We start from the raw sequence: 22,378 nt of genomic DNA, 5'->3' as shown, positions 1-22,378 counted from the left end.
ACTTTTTTATAGACGCCATTTTTTTCATTGTGACATAATTTGTTTAAAACTTTAAAATACGCGAGTGAATAATTTTCTAAAGTCGTTCTCTTTTTTTTAAACAAAATATGAGACATCAATTAATGATTCTAAGCTAAAAACGACAGACATTTTGAATAATAAATATAATTACTTCCCTTCTTTTTATGGCTGGGTTGAAACAAAAGCGGTTGCACGACGTCTGTAAACGGGGGTTTTCAGGGTAAAACGGACAAATTGAAAATAGTGTGGGGGCTTAATGCGCCATGAATCTGCTATGGCAGCATATAGACATATTGTTCTATCAAACACAAGAGTTGTTTTTGTTTCAAATATAGAAGTTTCTTTTAAAGAGGAGTGCAAGAGCAGAAACTGTTTTTTCAATCTTGTATGTTTTCCGCCATGTGTATGTATGATGTTGAAAGACCGACCCAAAACACCTTATTATTAAAGTCATGGTCTTTGAAGATGTGTTATCTATGGGGCGCCGTTTGTAAAGAAGCAGATGCTCAAAATTATGACAACATTTTCTTACATTTAGCGCCACACAGTGTTTAAAATGGTGTGAAATTTTTAGAGCCACATTTTTTTCTTTTTGCACATTTACATTATTTAGCAACTTAAATATTTATTTTTAGATAATAAGTTTTGGACCTGATTGTTTAAATCCAGAACTAAATATTTTATTTAAATCTTAAACTTATATCCTATATCTTAAATGTTAAATCAGGAAACGGTCGGAACTAGATATTTAGCTTAATATGCAAATTCATATGACTGGAGACCGGAAGTAACAAAATAAAAGCTGGAGCACACAAAATACTCTTTAAATAATTTCTCCTAAATATGTATTTTACCTATATATTGTGATTATCACAATGACTCGTGTCCAAGAGCAGACTGCCACCGTTGAGTAGGTTTTATTCATTTTCAACCAACGTTAACAGACAGCTGCTCCACCAGCTCTTATTTTGTTACTTCCGGTCTCCGGTCATGTGAATTTGCATATAAATATTTAGTTCCAACCATTTCCAATATAGGATATAAATTTAAGATTTAAATTAAATATTTAGTTTTGGATTTCAACAATCAGGTCAAAAACTTCTTATTTAAAAATAAATATTTAAGTTGCTAAATAATGTTGTAAATGTGCAAAAAAAAAAAAGTGACTCAAAAAATTTCACACCACGTTTTAAACATTGTGTTGTGCTAAATGTGAGAAAATGTTGTCGTAATTTTGAGCATCTGCTGCTTTACAAACGGTGCCCCATAGTTATCGACTCTTTTTTTCCCCAAACTTCTTCTATTGTAAATAGTTTATTTGTATTGTAATAATTTATCAATTTATTTCATGGAATTAAAACAAATACACATATGAATCAAAATTTTAAATACCGTAATATGTTAGCAAATATATATTTTGTTTATTTATCAAAGTCAAATGAGACAACCTGCTACGAGAAGAGGCTTCTTTCCAACAGCGACCTCTCCTGGCCGTTCCTTCTCTTCGCCTCGAAGTAGTTATTTCTTGCACGCTTCATTTTTCGTACTTTTGGAATAACTCGGTCTCATGGCTAGCAAAAAAAAAAAAAAAAAAAAAAAAAAAACTAAAGAAAGTGAGCCTGAGAAGCTTCAGTGCTCTAAAATGTAACGACTTCATTGTTATGTTCGTTGATGGAAGAAGTGCAGCATTTTTGTTAGATTTTGCGAACAGAATTCTGACCCTTCAAAATTAAGTTATTGATAGTTATGACGCAAATTCCGATATGTCAATCATATATATCTTTTTTTGTCTTTTTCTGGAGTCCCGTGATTTGAAGTTGTTTTGGTTCCAAACGCTTCAACGTATTACCCTGAAGTTTCAGCAACTGATCGTTTCTACTTCCGGTTCACTTGACGCAACGCAGACTTTCAGGTTTTTCCTGTAGCCTTCTTCTAACGAAACGCGTTTCTTCCAAGTGTTCTCATCGGGTGAGTACCCAAGTAAGAATTTAGTGGACTAAAACGTCCCATCTTTAAGCTTAGTGGAAGTCGTTTGGCCTGATGTTGAAGCTTCGCAGGCTTACTTAAAGAGTATGAAAACGTAAAGGGGGTGTGAGACATCAATAGAACCTTTATGTGCCAAGATAACAAATATTGATAAAGTTAACAAAAATCAATCACATTAATGAGCAATTATCGAAAATAGATCGAAAATGACGAACATTTCCGAAAGTGTTGCGGAAACAGCCGAATGGGGGCGGCGACGTCACTACAAGGGAATGAAAGTCGAGGCGGAGCCAGGTGCCATTGTTTTTTTATCGACGAGAGAGAAGCGTTCGGGTTTGTCCTCTCGGTTTGTTTGACCAAAACATCACTAAAATGGTTACAAACTGCTGTGCTATGTGGTGTACAAATAGCTATTTATCGGAATATAGTATCCATGAGTTCCCGAACGCGAAAAAAAAAGCTGGACTACGCAGACAATGGGTAAAGTTCGTCCGTGCTAAGAGGGCTAATTTTCCAGACCCAGCCTCCGGCACGGTTTTGTGTGGTATGCATTTTCCACCTGAAAGCTTCTTGAACTATGGACAAGTGAAATCGGGTTTTGCTAAAAGTTTGCTGCTCAAAGCAGATGCGGTGCCCACCATACACGCACAGCCACCTAAATGTCCCAAGACACGAAGAAAGAGGACGAAGACTGCCACTGATGAGACCACCCCACCACCCCAGGCAAAGCAAAGGAGGGTAGTTGCTAAGCTGGAAATGGCCAGAGTGAGTACTCTTTTATAATTAAAAAAAAAACAACATATCACGCATTGGATATAGGACTGGACACATGTATTAATCATCGCTCGTAAAATATATAGAACAAATCCTTTAATCCCATTCATATTTGTGTCTGTTGGCAAAGCGAAAACCTATGATAGCACAATAAATGATAATCATTCTATATATTACTTTAATTTGCGGTCGTGTATCAGCTTCACAAAAAGAAATGCAAAACAAACCATTCGGTGTTTCCCACACGATCTGCTGCCGATGTTTCATCAGTGTCATTGCTCCCCTCAGTGACCGTTTCATTACGCTGCATTGGCGTTCGTTTGGGCTCAAATTGGTAACCTAAAACACCAATTAAAGCTTCGTAACTCTCTTTGTCACCATTAGATGAACATTCGTTACGCCCTTCTACGTTGGATTCGTCGCTGGAATTAGAAACAAAATTGTCTGCCATCATCGCCGCCATTCAGTATTAAAGCACTGAGCCTTTTTCTTGTTGAAGAAACACCCCTCACAGTCAATTCTGAATTCTCTTTTATTGACAACGAGGGGTGTTTCTTCATGAGGGAACCTGGAATATGTGCAGAGCAAGACGAACACAATGCAACAGCATAAACAGCTCAAAACACCCCTAATACTCCCCTCACTAGAAGGAATTATATTGATGCAGACAGGCGCTGCCCCCTAGTGGCCGGTGGCACTCTCCTCACTTGTAATGATGTCACGCACACAATCTGCTAGATCTCGGGCGCCGGTCGTTTTAGCTTGACAATCGATCCAAGTTTCTCTCATTTTCTTGTGTGTAATTACCGTAATTTTCGCACTATGAGGCGCACCTGACTATAAGCCGCCACCCACCAAATGTGACACAAAAACTGCATTTGCTCATAGATAAGCGGCACTGGACTATAAGCTGCAACTGTCCTCACTGTATTATGGGATATTTACACCGAAAGATATCAACTAGTAGCACTTCATTTGACAGTGGCATCACACGACTGTCATAAGACCAAATGAACCACAATGAAGCTTTGAATCATTTGGCTGCAAAGCTTCATTGCTTCATTTGGCCATTACTGCTCCCTTGGGGGAGACAGTCAACCTTTGCTGCCACCTGCTGTCAACCCGGTTGCTCTCCAACATGCCTCCTAGTTTGCATTGCAGTGCTCCAGATGAAAATAACAATCAAAATTCATGTTCTGTGCTAATTATTTATTCAGTTAGTGTTCCAATTGTTTCATTAATTCCTATTTATGCTATTTGGTGACACTATTTGACAGTGGCGCCACAAGACTGTCATTTGACAATCATAATCATGACATGACACTGTCATGAGCATGAATGAATGCTTATAACAGAAGTCATTAGTGTTATCCGGCAAATTATCTCACTTTTGAATGGATTTAAAAGATCCGAGCTGGACATAAAAAGAGTTCTTAACATAACTTGCTGGATGACACTTAATGACATCTGTTATAAGCATTCAGTAATGCCCATAATAGTGTCATGTCATAATTATGACATTCTCATGACACACATTTCAAATAAAGTGTTCCCAAATGCCATAACTAGCAATTAATGGAACAGTTGGAACAGTGACTGAATAAATAATTTGCACAGAACATGAATTTTGATTGGTATTTACATTGTTGGCGCTGCAATAAATGCTAGGAGGCATGTGCTACCTATTAACCCAAATAAATCAACAAATAAGCCTCATTGGACTATAAGCCGCACGATTCAGAATGAAGGAAAAAAGTAGCGGCTTATCGTCAGAAAATCACGGTACACGAAGTGGCATGATATGAATACAAAAGGCACGCGTTTATGGATAAATGATGGAATATTAACATTTCCCCAGGGGTTGACATACCCTTTTACTTAGTTTTGCTTAGCTTAGCTCGCTAGCCAAGACACGCAAACGCATTCCGATTGCTTTGGCTTAACGCCACTTCCGATTTGTAAAGTTTGTTTTCAGGAAAAGTTGATCGGTTAACGCAGGAGTCGGCAACCCAAAATGGTGAAAGAGCCATATTCATACCTGTCAACTCGAGGCGGTTGGCAATCTCACAAATAGTGACTAATGGTGACTAATCTTACGTTGTATATAGCGTACAATATGAAACAAAAATAAAACTCAATTTCTAAAATAATATGATTTTGTTGGTAATATTGTAACATATAACCTGGTGCAATCAAAGAACAATCAATATCTTCAGCTACATCACAATGACTCAAATTTAACAGTGACTTTTGTTATACAGTAATTGTATGTAGCACTTTTGGCAATTTCTATCATGTCTTGATGGCTGCACTTCTTTGCACTTCAGCTCGCTGTTCAGTTTGACTTGAAGGTAGTTCGTTAGTGTGTCCAATTATAAATTAACAAGGTAAATTGATAAAATTAACTGACTGATGCAATCTTTGAGTCAGGGAACATCTCTTTTGCTAATTCTGAGAAGTGATCAACAATAGTTGCGGGCAAATTGTGTTCGGCAACAAATTGGCCAAATAAAATCTCCGCTTTCGTCAGTTTTCATTCTGCCGACTTCATCTTTATGACCAGTGTTGTTAATCTTGCTTTTAAAAATTAATTACAGTAACAAATAGGCATGTGCCGGTATGAGATTTTCACGGTACGATAACCGTGAGCAAAAATACCGCGGTTTCACGGTATCACGGTATTGCAATTATAGCTCCAAAATTTTGAGATGTATGGGTTTAAAAAAAAGAAAAAAAAACACGAACAGGATTTTTTCAAAACATATTTGCAAATTGGAACATGAATATAATGTGAAAATAAATAAATTAACAAAAAATAACAAATATTATATACAACTAGAAACTGCAATTTCGGGAGAAATTACACACCTTGGTCTTTCCTCTGTGGAGATACAAATCTTAGCCCCACTCAGGTCTATCAATAGAATGGACCATAATGCCAGTCATTGGCACTAAACAAAGTTAAAGGCATTAGAAAAGATTGGGAGAATTGGACGTCCATGTCCGTCAATGGCAGCACCCTCCATAATTGTTAATGGAATCGGGGAAGTTTGGGGGACACGTCCTATTGATATCTAGTCATTTTCTGTTGATTTGGGGAAAAAAAAAAAAATTCCCATTGAAAATGAATGGGAAAAATTTTGGACGTCCATGGACGTCAATGGTATCAACTTACATAAGCGTCAATGGAATCCAAGTACATTGGCATCAATAAAATGAACAAACATGAAGAAATGCCATTGGAAATGAATGGGAAGTTTGGACGTCCATGAACGTCAATGGCATCACCCTCCATAAGCGGCAATGCAATCGGGGACATTTGGGGGACACGTCCTAATGATATCTAGTCATTTTCTGTTGATTTGGGAAAAAAAAAAAAATCCCATTGAAAATGAATGGGAAAAATTTTGGACGTCCATGGACGTCAATGGTATCAACTTACATAAGCGTCAATGGAATCCAAGTACATTGGCATCAATAGAATGAACAAACATGAAGAAATGCCTTTGGAAATGAATGGGAAGTTTGGACGTCCATGGACGTCAATGGCATCACCCCCCATAAGCGGCAATGCAATCGGGGACATTTGGGGGACACGTCCTAATGATATCTAGTCATTTTCTGTTGATTTGGGGAAAAAAAAAAAATTCCCATTGAAAATGAATGGGAAAAATTTTGGACGTCCATGGACGTCAATGGTATCAACTTACATAAGCGTCAATGGAATCCAAGTACATTGGCATCAAAAGAATGAACAAACATGAAGAAATGCCATTGGAAATGAATGGGAAGTTTGGACGTCCCTGGACGTCAATGGCATCACCCTCCATAAGCAGCAATGCAATCGGGGACATTTGGGGGACAGGTCCTATTGATATCTAGTCATTTTCTGTTGATTTGGGGAAAAAAAAAAATTCCCATTGAAAATGAATGGGTAAAATTTTGGACGTCCATGGACGTCAATGGCAGCACCCCCCATAAGCGTCAATGGAATTGGGGACGTTTGGGATATACGTCCTATTGATATCTGGTCATTTTCTGTTGATTTGGAGAAATTTTGTTTTTTCCCCATTGAAAATGAATGGGAAAAATTTTGGACGTCCATGTAAGTCAATGGCGGCACCCTTCATAAGCGTCAATGGAATTGGGGAAGTTTGGGGGACACGTCCTATTGATATCTGGTCATTTTCTGTTGATTTGGGGTAATTTTGTTTTTTCCCCATTGAAAATGAATGGGAAAATTTTTGGACGTCCATGGCAGTCAATGGCATCGACATCTATATAGTCAGTTGAATCCAAGTACATTGGCATCAGTAGATTCGACATGCATGGCCGTCAATGGCATCAATGCAATGTAAATTCCATTGGAAATCCCATTGGAAGTGAATGGGACTTTTCCCATTCGAAATGAATGGGATAGTTTTTGGCAAATTTCCGAGGAAGCGTAATTTTTTTCCAAATTCTGTATACAACTTTTATGCCCCTCACCGTCCCGGAATTTTTGATGCCCAAATTATTTGATTTGGTCAAAAATTGTAGGACTAGATACATTTTGAAACTTTTTTTTTTTTCACGGAAAATTGCCGTTTACGGACGAACGGAAAAATTTTCGGGGCCATTTGTAAAGTTTCCTGTGTCACGCGAAAATTCCGGTCGTGCCGATACTTGAACGGTGCCGATCGGTCTAACGGTTCAGGCTGTGAAGCGCGCGTTTTTTTTCCATTCAAAATGAATAGGAAAGTTTTTGGCAAATTTCCGGGGAACCGTAAATTTTTGCCAAATTCTGTATACAACTTTTATGCCCCTCACCGTCCCGGAATTTTTGATGCCCAAATTATGTGATTTGGTCAAAAATTGTAGGACTAGATACATTTTGAAACTTTTTTAATTTTTCGGAAAATTGCCGTTTACGGGCGAACGGAAAATTTTTCGTGGCGGTTTGAAAAATTCCCATCGTCACACGAAAAATCCGGTCGTGCCGATACTTGAACGGTGCCGATCGGTGCTACGGTTTGGGCTGTGCGTTGGCTCAAAAAAACGCGGAGAATAAGATGAATAATAATAATAATAATAACTAGAAACTGCAATTTCGGGAGAAATTACACACCTTGGTCTTTCCTCTGTGGAGATACAAATCTTAGCCCCACTCAGGTCTATCAATAGAATGGACCATAATGCCAGTCATTGGCACTAAACAAAGTTAAAGCCATTAGAAAAGATTGGGAGAATTGGACGTCCATGTCCGTCAATGGCAGCACCCTCCATAATTGTTAATGGAATCGGGGAAGTTTGGGGGACACGTCCTATTGATATGTAGTCATTTTCTGTTGATTTGGGAAAAAAAAAAAAATTCCCATTGAAAATGAATGGGAAAAATTTTGGACGTCCATGGACGTCAATGGTATCAACTTACATAAGCGTCAATGGAATCCAAGTACATTGGCATCAATAAAATGAACAAACATGAAGAAATGCCATTGGAAATGAATGGGAAGTTTGGACGTCCATGAACGTCAATGGCATCACCCTCCATAAGCGGCAATGCAATCGGGGACATTTGGGGGACACGTCCTAATGATATCTAGTCATTTTCTGTTGATTTGGGAAAAAAAAAAAAATCCCATTGAAAATGAATGGGAAAAATTTTGGACGTCCATGGACGTCAATGGTATCAACTTACATAAGCGTCAATGGAATCCAAGTACATTGGCATCAATAGAATGAACAAACATGAAGAAATGCCTTTGGAAATGAATGGGAAGTTTGGACGTCCATGGACGTCAATGGCATCACCCCCCATAAGCGGCAATGCAATCGGGGACATTTGGGGGACACGTCCTAATGATATCTAGTCATTTTCTGTTGATTTGGGGAAAAAAAAAAAATTCCCATTGAAAATGAATGGGAAAAATTTTGGACGTCCATGGACGTCAATGGTATCAACTTACATAACCGTCAATGGAATCCAAGTACATTGGCATCAAAAGAATGAACAAACATGAAGAAATGCCATTGGAAATGAATGGGAAGTTTGGACGTCCCTGGACGTCAATGGCATCACCCCCCATAAGCGGCAATGCAATCGGGGACATTTGGGGGACACGTCCTAATGATATCTAGTCATTTTCTGTTGATTTGAGGAAAAAAAAAAATTTCCCATTGAAAATGAATGGGAAAAATTTTGGACGTCCATGGACGTCAATGGTATCAACTTACATAAGCGTCAATGGAATCCAAGTACATTGGCATCAATAGAATGAACAAACATGAAGAAATGCCTTTGGAAATGAATGGGAAGTTTGGACGTCCATGGACGTCAATGGCATCACCCCCCATAAGCGGCAATGCAATCGGGGACATTTGGGGGACACGTCCTAATGATATCTAGTCATTTTCTGTTGATTTGAGGAAAAAAAAAAATTTCCCATTGAAAATGAATGGGAAAAATTTTGGACGTCCATGGACGTCAATGGTATCAACTTACATAAGCGTCAATGGAATCCAAGTACATTGGCATCAATAGAATGAACAAACATGAAGAAATGCCATTGGGATTTAATGGGAAGTTTGGACGTCCATGAAAGTCAATGGCATCACCCTCCATAAGCGGCAATGCAATCGGGGACATTTGGGGGACACGTCCTAATGATATCTAGTCATTTTCTGTTGATTTGGGAAAAAAAAAAAAAATTCCCATTGAAAATGAATGGGAAAAATTTTGGACGTCCATGGACGTCAATGGTATCAACTTACATAACCGTCAATGGAATCCAAGTACATTGGCATCAATAGAATGAACAAACATGAAGAAATGCCATTGGAAAAGAATGGGAAGTTTGGACGTCCATGGACGTCAATGGCATCACCCTCCATAAGCGGTAATGCAATCGGGGACATTTGGGGGACAGGTCCTAATGATATCTAGTCATTTTCTGTTGATTTGGGGAAAAAAAAAAATTTCCCATTGAAAATGAATGGGTAAAATTTTGGACGTCCATGGACGTCAATGGCAGCACCCCCCATAAGCGTCAATGGAATTGGGGACGTTTGGGATATACGTCCTATTGATATCTGGTCATTTTCTGTTGATTTGGAGAAATTTAGTTTTTTCCCCATTGAAAATGAATGGGAAAAATTTTGGACGTCCATGTAAGTCAATGGCGGCACCCTTCATAAGCGTCAATGGAATTGGGGAAGTTTGGGGGACACGTCCTATTGATATCTGGTCATTTTCTGTTGATTTGGGGCAATTTTGTTTTTTCCCCATTGAAAATGAATGGGAAAAATTTTGGACGTCCATGGCAGTCAATGGCATCGACATCTATATAGTCAATTGAATCCAAGTACATTGGCATCAGTAGATTCGACATGCATGGCTGTCAATGGCATCAATGCAATGTAAATTCCGTTGGAAATCCCATTGGAAGTGAATGGGAACTTTTCCCATTCGAAATGAATGGGATAGTTTTTGGCAAATTTCCGAGGAAGCGTAATTTTTTTCCAAATTCTGTATACAACTTTTATGCCCCTCACCGTCCCGGAATTTTTGATGCCCAAATTATTTGATTTGGTCAAAAATTGTAGGACTAGATACATTTTGAAACTTTTTTTTTTTTCACGGAAAATTGCCGTTTACGGACGAACGGAAAAATTTTCGGGGCCATTTGTAAAGTTTCCTGTGTCACGCGAAAATTCCGGTCGTGCCGATACTTGAACGGTGCCGATCGGTCTAACGGTTCGGGCTGTGAAGCGCGCGTTTTTTTTCCATTCAAAATGAATAGGAAAGTTTTTGGCAAATTTCCGGGGAACCGTAAATTTTTGCCAAATTCTGTATACAACTTTTATGCCCCTCACCGTCCCGGAATTTTTGATGCCCAAATTATGTGATTTGGTCAAAAATTGTAGGACTAGATACATTTTGAAACTTTTTTTATTTTTCGGAAAATTGCCGTTTACGGGCGAACGGAAAATTTTTCGTGGCGGTTTGAAAAATTCCCATCGTCACGCGAAAATTCCGGTCGTGCCGATACTTGAACTGTGCCGATCGGTGCTACGGTTTGGGCTGTGCGTTGGCTCAAAAAAACGCGGAGAATAAGATGAATAAATAATAAGTACAATAAAGTTGCACAATAACAATACCTTGTTCTTTCTTTCAGAAAGACCAAGGTAATTAAAATAAATAGAACCTAGACTATACCCACAGCCACAGCTCAAGTTGCTCAATATTAGAGTAAGAACAAAATAATTGCTATAAAAAGTAAAAACACTTCTAAATAAAATTAAAAATATATACTGTATGACTTTTTTGAGGGGGGAAGCTCAAGTGAAGTTTCGCCATTTTCAGTCACTGTGTCAACTCTAGTCTACATGATGCCATGCCTTTGTGTGTTAAAAAGAACAAAGAATTCATAAGTTAATAAGTTAGTTAAAAATGTATAAGTTTTATAAATTAGTTAAAATGTAAATATTGTTGAGGAAAGGTTTCCAAAAAAAAAAAAAAAAAAAATGGAGTGAGAACTCTCAATTAGCGATCTTTGACGCGATTCTTTTTCTTTCCCTCCTGCATTCAAGCTTTTCTCTCACTCCGCGGCTGTGAGACATAAAAGAAGCTGCTCTCCCAGTTTAGCCCAGGGTAACATTCGTCTTTGTAAGTTTTAGTTAGTTTGTATATTGAATTTGAAAGGAAAATGTGTGTTTTGTTTTTGGCGAACTTTTTAACGGAGCTACTGCTATCCTGTTGAACCTAATCACACGTGGAAAAATACAATTGTACAGCGTTTTAAATGTATTTGTATATTTCACCATTTGAGAGCTCAATAAATTGAAGAAAAGTACGCCTTGTGTTTGGAGGATTTGTTTTTGGGTTTGCCGGCTGTTTAGTGACACTCACGGCAACAAACGGGAAGGGGTGAGCGGTGCCGCACCAAGCCACTTCGGCTGCATTTTGGCACATGAAAAATAGAAATACCCTACTAAGGTTTGACAGAAAATTTTAGTGGTTTTGAAACCGCGACGTTTTCACACCACGGTAAACCGTGAAACCGGTAACCGGCACATGTCTAGTTACAAATTACTTCTCCCAAAAAGTAATTGAGTTAGCAACTCAGTTACCTGAATATAGGAGTAATTAGTTACTTGGCAAAGTAACTGGTGTTACCTTTCATGTTTTTTTTTTTCCATTGTAGTGGCCAGAAATGGCACAACAACATAATAATTTAATACATGCAGGTATGTTCCGAATAAACTGAACAAGAGGCTAGGACTGGATCAAAACACTGTATTTATTTTGAATAAAAGAAACAAAAGACAGAAACGGGAAAGTGCATATGCAAGAAATCCTAGTTAGTGGGGCTGGTATAATTTAAAAACAAACAATTTTAATAATCAGTGGCCTGCTTAAAAGAACACTGGAAACACGGCAACACTACAAGCCACTTTGGTTGAAATCACAGCAAACGCCAGCCCCACAAATTGCACAATCCCATTAACTTCATAAACAAATAAATAAAAACTATAAACTCTTAAAATACTAATTAGAAAGGGGAAAAACAGTGACACATGCCAGGGTCCTATTAGATTAAGCAGAAAACATAATTAAGGCATGTACACAAACTTAAAACACATTGCTTAAATACCTCCTTGAAGAATCGATGACACACACTTTACTGATGAGGCCAAACAGGTGCCTGGATGCTAAAATTGAATGCCCAGTTTAAGTTAATAATGACTGTGGCAACAATTTCAAATAAAATAATATTACCTTCTGCTATGTCCATAGTGAGCATAGATCCACCGAACGCCACACGCAGCAGTCTTTGGCGTCCGAGCTAACGCTAGTGATGGGACGAAATGGGCCGAGGTTCCGAAGCTTGTGTCGAGTAATGGGAGGGGTGTTTCCACGAGGCTTGTAGCGAGGCGCGCGTCATTTCGGCAGAACCCGGAAATGATGACGTGAGAAGCCTCGCCGGCCGGCTGAAGTGATATATGCTTCGGAAGTGATCCGACGTTCGGCGCGCATTGCAAACACAGTAGCCTACAGACAACGGTATAAATTGGTTGCAAAACGCAATGGCGATCGCCTGTTATCTCACATTTTGTGCATTTCGGGCTCCTGTACTTGTTACATGATCTGTGCGCAACAGTGCAACCAGTGCAATCTTTTTTCGAGCCTTGTCCTTTGCTTGCGATGGAAATTGCGCAAAAAAAAAAAGCGATCCTCCCCTGTATGGGAACATTTTCATTTGATTGCTTTCAATAAGGTAAGGGAGAAGAACTACATTAATATAAATGTGAGTGTGTGTACCTATCTGAACCAAACATCAACAGAATGAACAATCCATTAGTGTACTGGGAGGCACAAAAGAATACCTACCCAAATTTATAAAAACTGACACTCACATTTATCAGCACCCCAGCTTCATCTGTGCCTTGTGAAAGAAGAATATTTTCTAAAGCTGGTGAAATATTGTCCAAAAAAAAGAAACCGTTTAAAGCCAGCCACTGTGGGAAAGCTATTATTTCTCAACAAAAATGAATAACAAATTATCCTTAGTACTTGTTTTGTTATTTTTGTTTTGTTATTTTGTTCACATACTAAATTACTAACATAAGCACATTCATATCTTTCTCATAATCAAATAACCATTGAATTCTTAACAATGTTGACCTCTTGGGCTTGTAGACCACTTGATGGCGCCATAGAGTAAATGAAGCACAATGAAGCTTTGCTACATGTGCAAACCAATTGGCTGCAAAGCTTCATTGCTTCATAAGGCTTCATTTGGCCATCACTAGCTAACGCACCTGAGGTGAATTGCTCCTGATCACGGGCTTGCCTCTAGGAAAGTGAGTCAGCGCCCCTTGCTGGTAGCTTTCTTTTTAACTGTTCCCCTGGGGTGCTTCTTACTGCCACAAGGTTTTCCCCAAGGCCCTAGTGCCCTTCCCACTACAGATTAAAAAAACAAAAACAAAAAAAACATAGTAACCTTTGCTATGTTTGGAAATCGTTTAATGTTGTGATTCAACTGTTAAAGTTGTTAAAATTGCTACCGTTTTTGCATTAGTTCCCTTCTGTCTACTTTTGACATGTTAAAGTTTTAAAACTGTTTCATCATTTAAAGTTAGATTCAAGTCAAGATTTTGCCGATTTAGGAGTATTTTAGATAAAAAGTCACTTAAGTTCGCTAGGAAGGTTCACTAAAACAGAGCCTTTCTGAGAAGCCTAATGCTTCAAAATGGCGGCTGTTTATTAACGCTGTCGACTGTCATTTCGCATGTCGTTCTATAGGCGGGTGATATCTAGGCGTAGATTGTAGGCTGTCAGCTACAGTCAGGAAATATTGGAGCCGCCTAGCATCGCGTTTGCTACAGCGTCACAACAAACACTCTTCTCTCTCAGTGTTTGACTTTTCTCGCAGCATTCAACTAGTGCTGGAACGATTAATTGATTAACTCGAGTATTCGATTAGAAAAAAATATTCGAATTAAATTTTGTTCTTCGAGTATTCGTTTTATTAAAGTGGCGTTGTAATGGTTTATTTTGATACATTACCCTCTGGTCTGCCTCATCTCATATGGCTTAATCCACCTGTTCCCTGTTCAGACCAAGGTAAGCTAAGTTTTTGTTTGAGCTCGTGTTTTAATGCATTCGTAATTTAGTTTATAGGTATATTTAGCCGTTTTTTGTGGGAATATGTGTCCGAACCATTTGTTAGGAGCATTGTAAAAAAACCTTTGCATTTTATAGCATTTAAGCTAGCGGACTTTTGCTATTTAAGTTAGCCAATTGTTCTTTTGTTGTACATAGATCCTTATCTATTTATTTTTTTATACTGTTTGTGGCTCAGCTCAGGTATTTTAATTTTTCGTGTTCCTTATCCGATAACTCGATTATTCGAACTAATTAGTTCATCGATTAATCGACTACTAAAATAATCGATAGCTGCAGTCCTACATTCAACCAACGTAGTAACGCATCACAACGCGCATTGTCTCGTTCCCGAAACGGCGACAAAATCCTGACGGAGGAAAAAAAAAACGTAATGCAAGAAAAACGTACAGATTTAAAAATCAGTGCTCACATGTACAAACTGCGTGGAAACCGAACAACTTGACAGGTATGCATATTGGACCGGGAAAAAAAAAAATGCCTGGAGTCGCAAAAAGCGTGTCGTGTAGGCTGGTAGCACCAATATTGTATTTTATGTATACAACTCTCTCGAGGCATAATGCACAAACAGAGCTAGCGGAAGTAACCAGCCAACCAGTTGTTACCGGCATCCCCAAGGGGCCGCTGTCCCCTACAATATGACGAATATTTGAAGAAGAAGTCAATGTCTGGGCGAGGAAAAGAGAGAAAGCGAAACAAGGTGTTGAGAGAGATTTGAGCGAAGAGAGCCGAGAAAAGTGGCTGTGTCCCCTGCTGGTTTTTGTTTTGTTAATGAAAGTTTCCAGCAAAATGCCATCCAACGAATCACTGTGTTTTTATACACATTGCCCCCTCTCTGAAGTAAGCACCGGACGACTCGGTGACAACGAGCCACGTTAATCACCGGTCCACTCCACACTACGGTGCGGAGTTGAAAGCAACGTAATTACCAAAAACTGCAGATTGGTAACACAGTGTACTTCCGCCAGCTCTGATTGGTTGGCTTCGTGACACGTTAGTAGCGTGGGCTGAATTGAGCACGCAGAATAAAAAATCCGACGAGCGCAGGAGTTGAGAAATTGAGGAAGAGCTGGAGGTGTGCTCAAAATCCATTATTGCTCGCATATAACGCCATAGGCAGAGGGGGTGGGAGGGGCGCTCCCGGAAAGCCCCTAAATAACAGGGCGCGCAACTGAAAATGCCTTAATTTCAGGTAAAAAGGCGCTTTTTATTTTTTTATTTTGCCATGGGCTCGCGTGTCATTGGTTAACCCTTCGCATGCTAGTGCTGACATGCGTGTCATATGACAGACGCGGAAGTTCTATCTCACGATTGCAGCGGCAGGGAGGGATTATGGAGTGAAAACTGAATAATAGCATCCGTCACTCACTTCTGAATCTACGACGAGCGGCCAGTGAGGCCAAGTCTCTGCACACGTGCTGCTTTTATGAAGCAAAACAAAAGTTTACATGTTTTAAAAAACAGTTGCATTTCCTGCGATACGACTATTGTGCTTGCATATATTGCGATGGCGGTGTTCAAACTATACATTGTGCAGGCCCAATAATAATGATAATTGACCACAGCATCCTGTCTCTCTATTAGCCTCCCTCTTTGTGCACCATCAGCAACTTAACTCAGGGGCCGTTTACATGGTGACTCTCCGAGAATACGAAAAATTTCAAATTTTTATTTGCGTCTCCATTTGAACAATGTCTCAATTCCGCATGAAAACGATGTAGTATTCATGCCAGGCCCTAGGGGGCAGTGCAGATTTACGGGGCGACAGAATGATGCACTTTGACCCCAACAAGCTCCCTCAGCCTGGAAAAAAATATGCCCGCCCACTCGAACCAATGTCATTTTTCGTTTGTTCAAAAAGGCACAAAAATTGAAACGTTCAACATATTTAATTTAAAAATATTATTAAAACGGTAAATTAAAGCCGACATTCCGCCATATTTGCTGTTTTTAATGTTTAGTAGCACCGCTGCGCACGCCTAATGTGACATGTACGAGTGCTGACGTCAATGGCGCGGTCTCGCGCCGCAGGAGCCTTTGATATGCATGCCAAGGAAGTCCCCCTCAACCCCCCGCAATCGGATACTTTCACTTTGAAGGCAGGATTCAGAATTTTTCGTCTTCGCCAACACCGTATGTACGCGAGGCGAGTCCGCTACTCTGTCATTGCGTCTTTGTGTCGCAGAGTCGCCATGTAAACTGCCCCTCAATCTATATCAACGCTCAAATGCAAACAGTGCACACACAGCTTAGCTATTTAGCTTTTACTTACTTCTGGAGCACATTTGAAACAGGTCTCAAATTATTGCAGCATTTCTTTCAGTAAAAGACAAGAAAAGTAAAGTACCTTTGACTTCAAGCAGCAATAGCTTGGCCGGTGTGTGAGATCCCTTGAATTAATTCGCAGGAAGTACTACGCTTTCCAGACGGCTATCAAGCTAGCAAGTTATAGGAGTTGAAACTGGATGATTTAATTCCACCTCTTGAAACATTCAGGCAGCAAACCTTACATGCAGCCACTGTACTCGACGAAGTTTTGATGCTAAAATATTGCCAGACCGCCAACATGTTTTTCTGTTTTTCTTCTGGTTTGTTTTTCCTTCGTATGAAGACGGCGCCTAGGCATTGGTTTAGAGAGGCTATTGCCCCGCTCTCATTGGTCTGGAGCAGGTCAGTAGTGATAGCTTCTTGGCATGCAAAGTGATCACAACACAAATTGCAGTGACTGTCAGGAGAAAAAAAGCTGCTTGACTGTCAGGAGAAAAAAAGTTGTGTTCAGTGTTTATCGGTAAATGGCATCGGCGCCCTATTCGTTGGTAATCGCCGATACCGACACCACCATTTCGGGCTGGATCGCCCCCCTGCTGATACTGGCATCGGTATCGGTGTATCTTTAATAATATAATTTAAAAATTTGTTGTAAAGTCGACGTATTTCGGGTAGTCCCGGGGACTACCCGTTTTTGTCTCCATATTGCCGACATCAACAAATCAAATGATTTTTTTTTTTCACCCAGTGTCCCACGGACGTTACTGTAGAAGATCTTCACCCTGAGAAGAACGATCCCCTCCACGTCAAACAGAAGGAGAAGTCCGGGATGCTATGTATCAAACAGGAGGCGGAGCCAGAGACCCCCGACATGAAAGAAGAAGACCAGGAAGTTGAAATCCCCAAGTTTCCAATGGGTGTCAGTGTGAAGAATGAAGATGATGAGGGTCCAAGCAAAGAGAGCAGAGCAGCGAACCCTTCGGGCTGCAGCTCATTTCAGCATGTGACAACAAAGGGAGAGGGACTATCACAACCGGACGGCCTCTTAGCTCCGCTTTCGGACAGCGACGACATAACGTCACATTCTTCTGACTTTAATACTGATGAGGAGGATGATGACTTTAACCAAAATGCTTCAAAATCTTTAAACAAGTCATCTTTGAAAAGGGACACAAAGGAACGTGCAGTTGGGAAACCTTTTCCCTGCTCACTCTGTGACAAAACATTTTCTTGGAAACATTATTTAAAAGTACACATGCGTTCACACACTGGAGAAAAGCCTTTTGCCTGCACACTTTGTGATAAAAAATACTTCGAGAAGGCAAATTTAAACATTCACACAAGAACACACACTGGAGAAAAGCCTTTCGCCTGCACACTTTGTGGTAAAAGATACATCGATAAGAGAGGTTTAAACAAACACACAAGCAGACACACTGGAGAGAAGCCTTTCGCCTGCACAAATTGCGATAAGAGATTTTATTATAAGAGTGATTTAGAAAGGCATAAGCATTCACACACTGGAAAAAAGCCCTTTGCCTGCACTCTTTGTGGTAAAGGATTCACTCGGAAGGGAGATTTCGTATCGCACACAAGAAACCATGCTGGAGAGAAGACTTTCGCCTGCACACTTTGTGGTAAAAGATTTTCTCGGAAGACTCATTTGGAAAGACATAGGCACACACATACCGGAGAGAAGCCTTTTGCCTGCACACTTTGTGCTAAAAGATTCATCGATAAGGGAGATTTAAACAAACATACAAGAACACACACTGGAGAGAAGCCTTTCCCCTGCACACTTTGCGATAAAAGATTTTCTCAGAAGACTGTTTTAGAAGAGCATAAGCGCACACACACTGGAGAAAAGCCCTTTGCATGCTCACTTTGTGGTAAAAGATTCGCTCAGAAACAAACTTTAGTAAGGCACGCAAGAGGCCACACGGGGTAAAAACTAGGGTTGGGAATCTCCGGCATGAAGCCGATTCGATATGTATCTAGATACACAGGTTACGATTCGATTCAAACACGATACATTTTTAAGGCCGACCGATTCGATACGATTCGATACAGTTTAAGAACGATACGGTGCGATACAGAGTGAAAACGCAACGATAGTAAACATGTGTTGTTTGTGTTCGTACAGTGTTTTAAACATATAAAAAAGACCACATTTCTAATAGCAAAATTAAACAAAATTTCATACCAATGTTGTGTTTTATTTTTTTATGAAAAAAAAAAAGCTTACAATATGACCGTCATTTTGTTAGATGGGATTGATAATAAAATAAAACTCCAGTGACAGACAACAATAAAGTGCAGTAATTCAATTACCGTATTTCCTGGTGTTTTGAACACAAGAGGTAAGTAATTTAAGTGCAAACTTTCAACGTAAACATCTTACAAACAAAAAATATTAATTATATGCAGCAGCTCTAGAAAAAAAGAATTAAACCTGCAATTTTATCATAAATAAATAATAAATTATGCTTTACCACTGGTATAATTGGGGGAATAAAAACATGGCATTTTAGACAGACAGGTCAATAATATTACTTTAACCTTATACACAGCAGAGACACTTATGCATGTGCTTCCACATTTTTTTATTCCTCATCACTGTCCATATCTTTTTTGAAGGGCAGATTTTTTTCTTGAGGAAGATCAACTAATCCACATGTTAATGTCCAAGTAGACAGCGTTTCGTGGGAAAAAAATCTCCAGAGGGTCGTGCTGCCCTTTCCACCATTGTAGTAGGTCATTTTTCAGGGTTAGAAACTCACGATGAGGTAAAAGCTAAATTATTATCATATTAAGCAATAGATTGAACTAGGAATTAGAAGCCGATTCTTGTGCTTGCAATAGCCGATTTCTATCTCTACTATCGGTTCATTGAATATTTAATGGCTAATTACTGTCGAATGGTAAGTTTAATACCGATACAGCTGTATCTCTCACCTGTAAAACCGGATATCCGGTCGTATCGGTATATTGTTCTCAAGCTTAGTAAAAACCTCTGAATTGCAGCCTGTGACAAAATATTCTCTCCAATATATATGGCGGAAAACACAGACAAGACTGAAAATGCAGTTTCCTCTCTTGCACTCCTCTTTGGAAGAAACTGTTGTATTTTAAGCCCAAAGAACTGTTGTGTTTGATAGAACAATATGTCTATAAACTGCCATAGCAGATTCATGGCGCATTAAGCTATTTTTAATTTGTCCGTTTTACCCTGAAAACACCCGTTTACAGACGTCGCGCAACCGCTTTTGTTTCAATCCAGCCATAAAACGAAAGTAATTATATGTATTATTCAAAATGTCTGTCAGTTTTAGCTTAGAATCCTTAGTTGATGTCTAATATTCCGTTAAAAAACAACACTTAAAAAAATTATTCACTCGCATATTTTAAAGTTTTAAACAAAGATGTCACAATGAAAAAAATTGTTTTCTGCAAAAAAGTCACGGATATCTACAGCATAACTATTGCTTATTTGTATTTTTGTTTTTGTTACTGTCGCATTTTCCCCGATGTGTTAGATCAGGGGTCAGCAACCTTTTTGGTGTGGAGTGACACTTTCAAATTTTCTTGTCAATCAGTGTGTCACACCAAGATTAATGATGCACATCCGAATTTTGATATCCAACAGAGCTGTAATTTGACTCCAAACAAAGCAACATGGACATAAATTGAAATAGTTTAACTACCATTCTTCTTTATCAATTAACTAGAAAAATAAATGCGTGTTGTAGAATATATCAAAACTTGAAAATAAGTGCAACAGTAATAACATCATCCAACAATCATCTTATGTAAACATATTACACACGCACACACCCTGGCACGAAAAGGGGAACAGGTGTGATTCTCAGTGCAGGTCTCTTACACAGTACAGAGCGGGCTGTTTTAACCTTCAAAGACTGAACAGCCGACTATTAAATTTCGTCTTGTTCACTAGCAACTTAAAACAGTGAATTATATGCACGAGTTTAGATTTTATATTACAAATACCGTATTGGGCCAAATATAAGACGGCCCTGATTATAAGACGACCCCCTCTTTTTCAAGACTCAAGTTTGAAAAAATATTTTTTGAACACCAAATTCATTTTTATACAGAAAATAATTACAGTACATCTGAAACAAATGATTATAACCAGGGGTGCACATAAGTGGTCCGCATGCGCGCATGTGTACCGGACGTAGACAAACGCGCTGGCCCTCAACGGGTTCCATACGCTTTTGCGTACCGATGGCTGACCACTGTATTTGCGGCGGACACGAGAAAATAACTTCTCAAAATGTCGATGAGGCAGGCCACACTGAGTAATTACTTCCGTGTTCCCCCACCCCCGTCAAAAGACAGACAGACGACAGAGACGTCACCGGAGCTACCGAAAAAAGGACTTTTGCTGAAAAGTGGCTGCAGGAGGTACCGTGGCTAGAAGTAAATGATGCTCGCATGGAAATGCGGTACAAAATGTGCCGTGAGAATCACAATGTCGCCGATAAGAGCAGCGCATTTTATGTAGGGTCAAAGAATTTCAGCCATCCAAACTTTGAAAAGCACGAAAAAAACAGAGAGCATGTGGCAATTAAGCAAACTATCGATATCAAACAGGACCCCACTCGCCCTGTGGACAAGTGGCAGAATAAAGGTAATGAACAGCGACATGCACTGACAAACGTGTTTTTGCTCGCATTTTACAAAGCTAAACATGCACGTTCAATGAGGTCTTATGAGGAGGACATCCCACTTTTAAAAAGGCTTGGAGTTAATGTGGGTGCCGCATAATGCCCTTAATTTTGAATTGGTGCGTTTATGTTTATTTCTTTACATTTCTCTTCAAAGTAATGGCAATTTTGTTGTGCCAGTTGATGTTAATCAGGCATTAATTGTTACTATAATTAATTAAAGTTAATTGGCTCTAAGTAAAGCTTGTCATAAATTTATCGCATTAGGCGGGTCGGCTCTCAAGCTCAATGAGGACCAAGTCTCATCTCCAGGTCCTCCTCTGAGAACCTGGGCAAAAAAATTATGTGCACCCCTGATTATAACAATTTATTTGGGAGAAAAAGCATGTTATTTTGCCTCATTCAAATCTTAATATCCGAACATTTAAATATGAAAACTAAAGTGCAATCACACTCGTAAATGAATGGCTTCTGGGTTTTGAAATGTAAATAAACCAATTTATTGTGATAAAACAACAAAATTGCAATAACTGCATTCACCATCAAAGTGAGGTCTAACTGTAACTGTTCTCTTGAAACAAATCTGAATATGAAAAAACATTGCAATAAGATAATGCAAACTGGTTAAACTTGAGAGTAGCTGAGATCTTTCATGACAGAACATTACTCCTCAAGTTCAGCATTTGCTTCAATGATATCTGGCGCCATCTAGCGTCGTGAATGGGTATAATGTCTAGACCCCGAATATAAGACGACTCCCACTTTTTCAGTCTTATTTCAATGCAAAAAACACCGTCTTATATTCGTGCCAATACGCTATAAATGATGCCTACCTTAATGTGATCCCTGGACCTGTTTTCCATGAATTTTCATGTTTTGTCTCATAGTGGCGTTTGACACTTGTTGTGCGACACACAACGTACAAACAGGTAGCAGAAGTAACCAGTAGACCAGTTGTTACCGGCATCCC

General features: G+C 39.3%; 1 protein-coding gene across 6 annotated transcripts in view; it reads left to right on the top strand.

Moving 5' to 3' along the window:
• The first annotated feature begins 1,780 nt into the window (after nucleotides 1–1,780).
• Nucleotides 1,781–22,378, top strand: part of LOC130915778 (gastrula zinc finger protein XlCGF8.2DB-like) — a 36,576-nt gene continuing 15,978 nt past the window's right edge. The window contains exons 1-3 of one of the 6 annotated variants that reach the window (XM_057835898.1): nucleotides 1,795–1,989; nucleotides 2,633–2,772; nucleotides 17,466–19,002. In XM_057835898.1, coding sequence (XP_057691881.1) covers nucleotides 2,764–2,772; nucleotides 17,466–18,665 — 1,209 coding nt within the window. In that variant the 5' untranslated portion in view covers nucleotides 1,795–1,989; nucleotides 2,633–2,763 and the 3' untranslated portion in view covers nucleotides 18,666–19,002. Of the gene's footprint in view, nucleotides 2,002–2,061; nucleotides 2,552–2,632; nucleotides 2,773–17,465; nucleotides 19,003–22,378 lie in introns of those variants that run through there. The other 5 variants (XM_057835906.1, XM_057835836.1, XM_057835923.1 and 2 more) reach the window with 5 other exon arrangements.

The sequence above is a fragment of the Corythoichthys intestinalis genome, chromosome 1 (assembly GCF_030265065.1).
Source record: "Corythoichthys intestinalis isolate RoL2023-P3 chromosome 1, ASM3026506v1, whole genome shotgun sequence".
Lineage (NCBI taxonomy): Eukaryota > Metazoa > Chordata > Actinopteri > Syngnathiformes > Syngnathidae > Corythoichthys > Corythoichthys intestinalis.
This window is presented reverse-complemented; position numbering and strand designations above follow the sequence as displayed.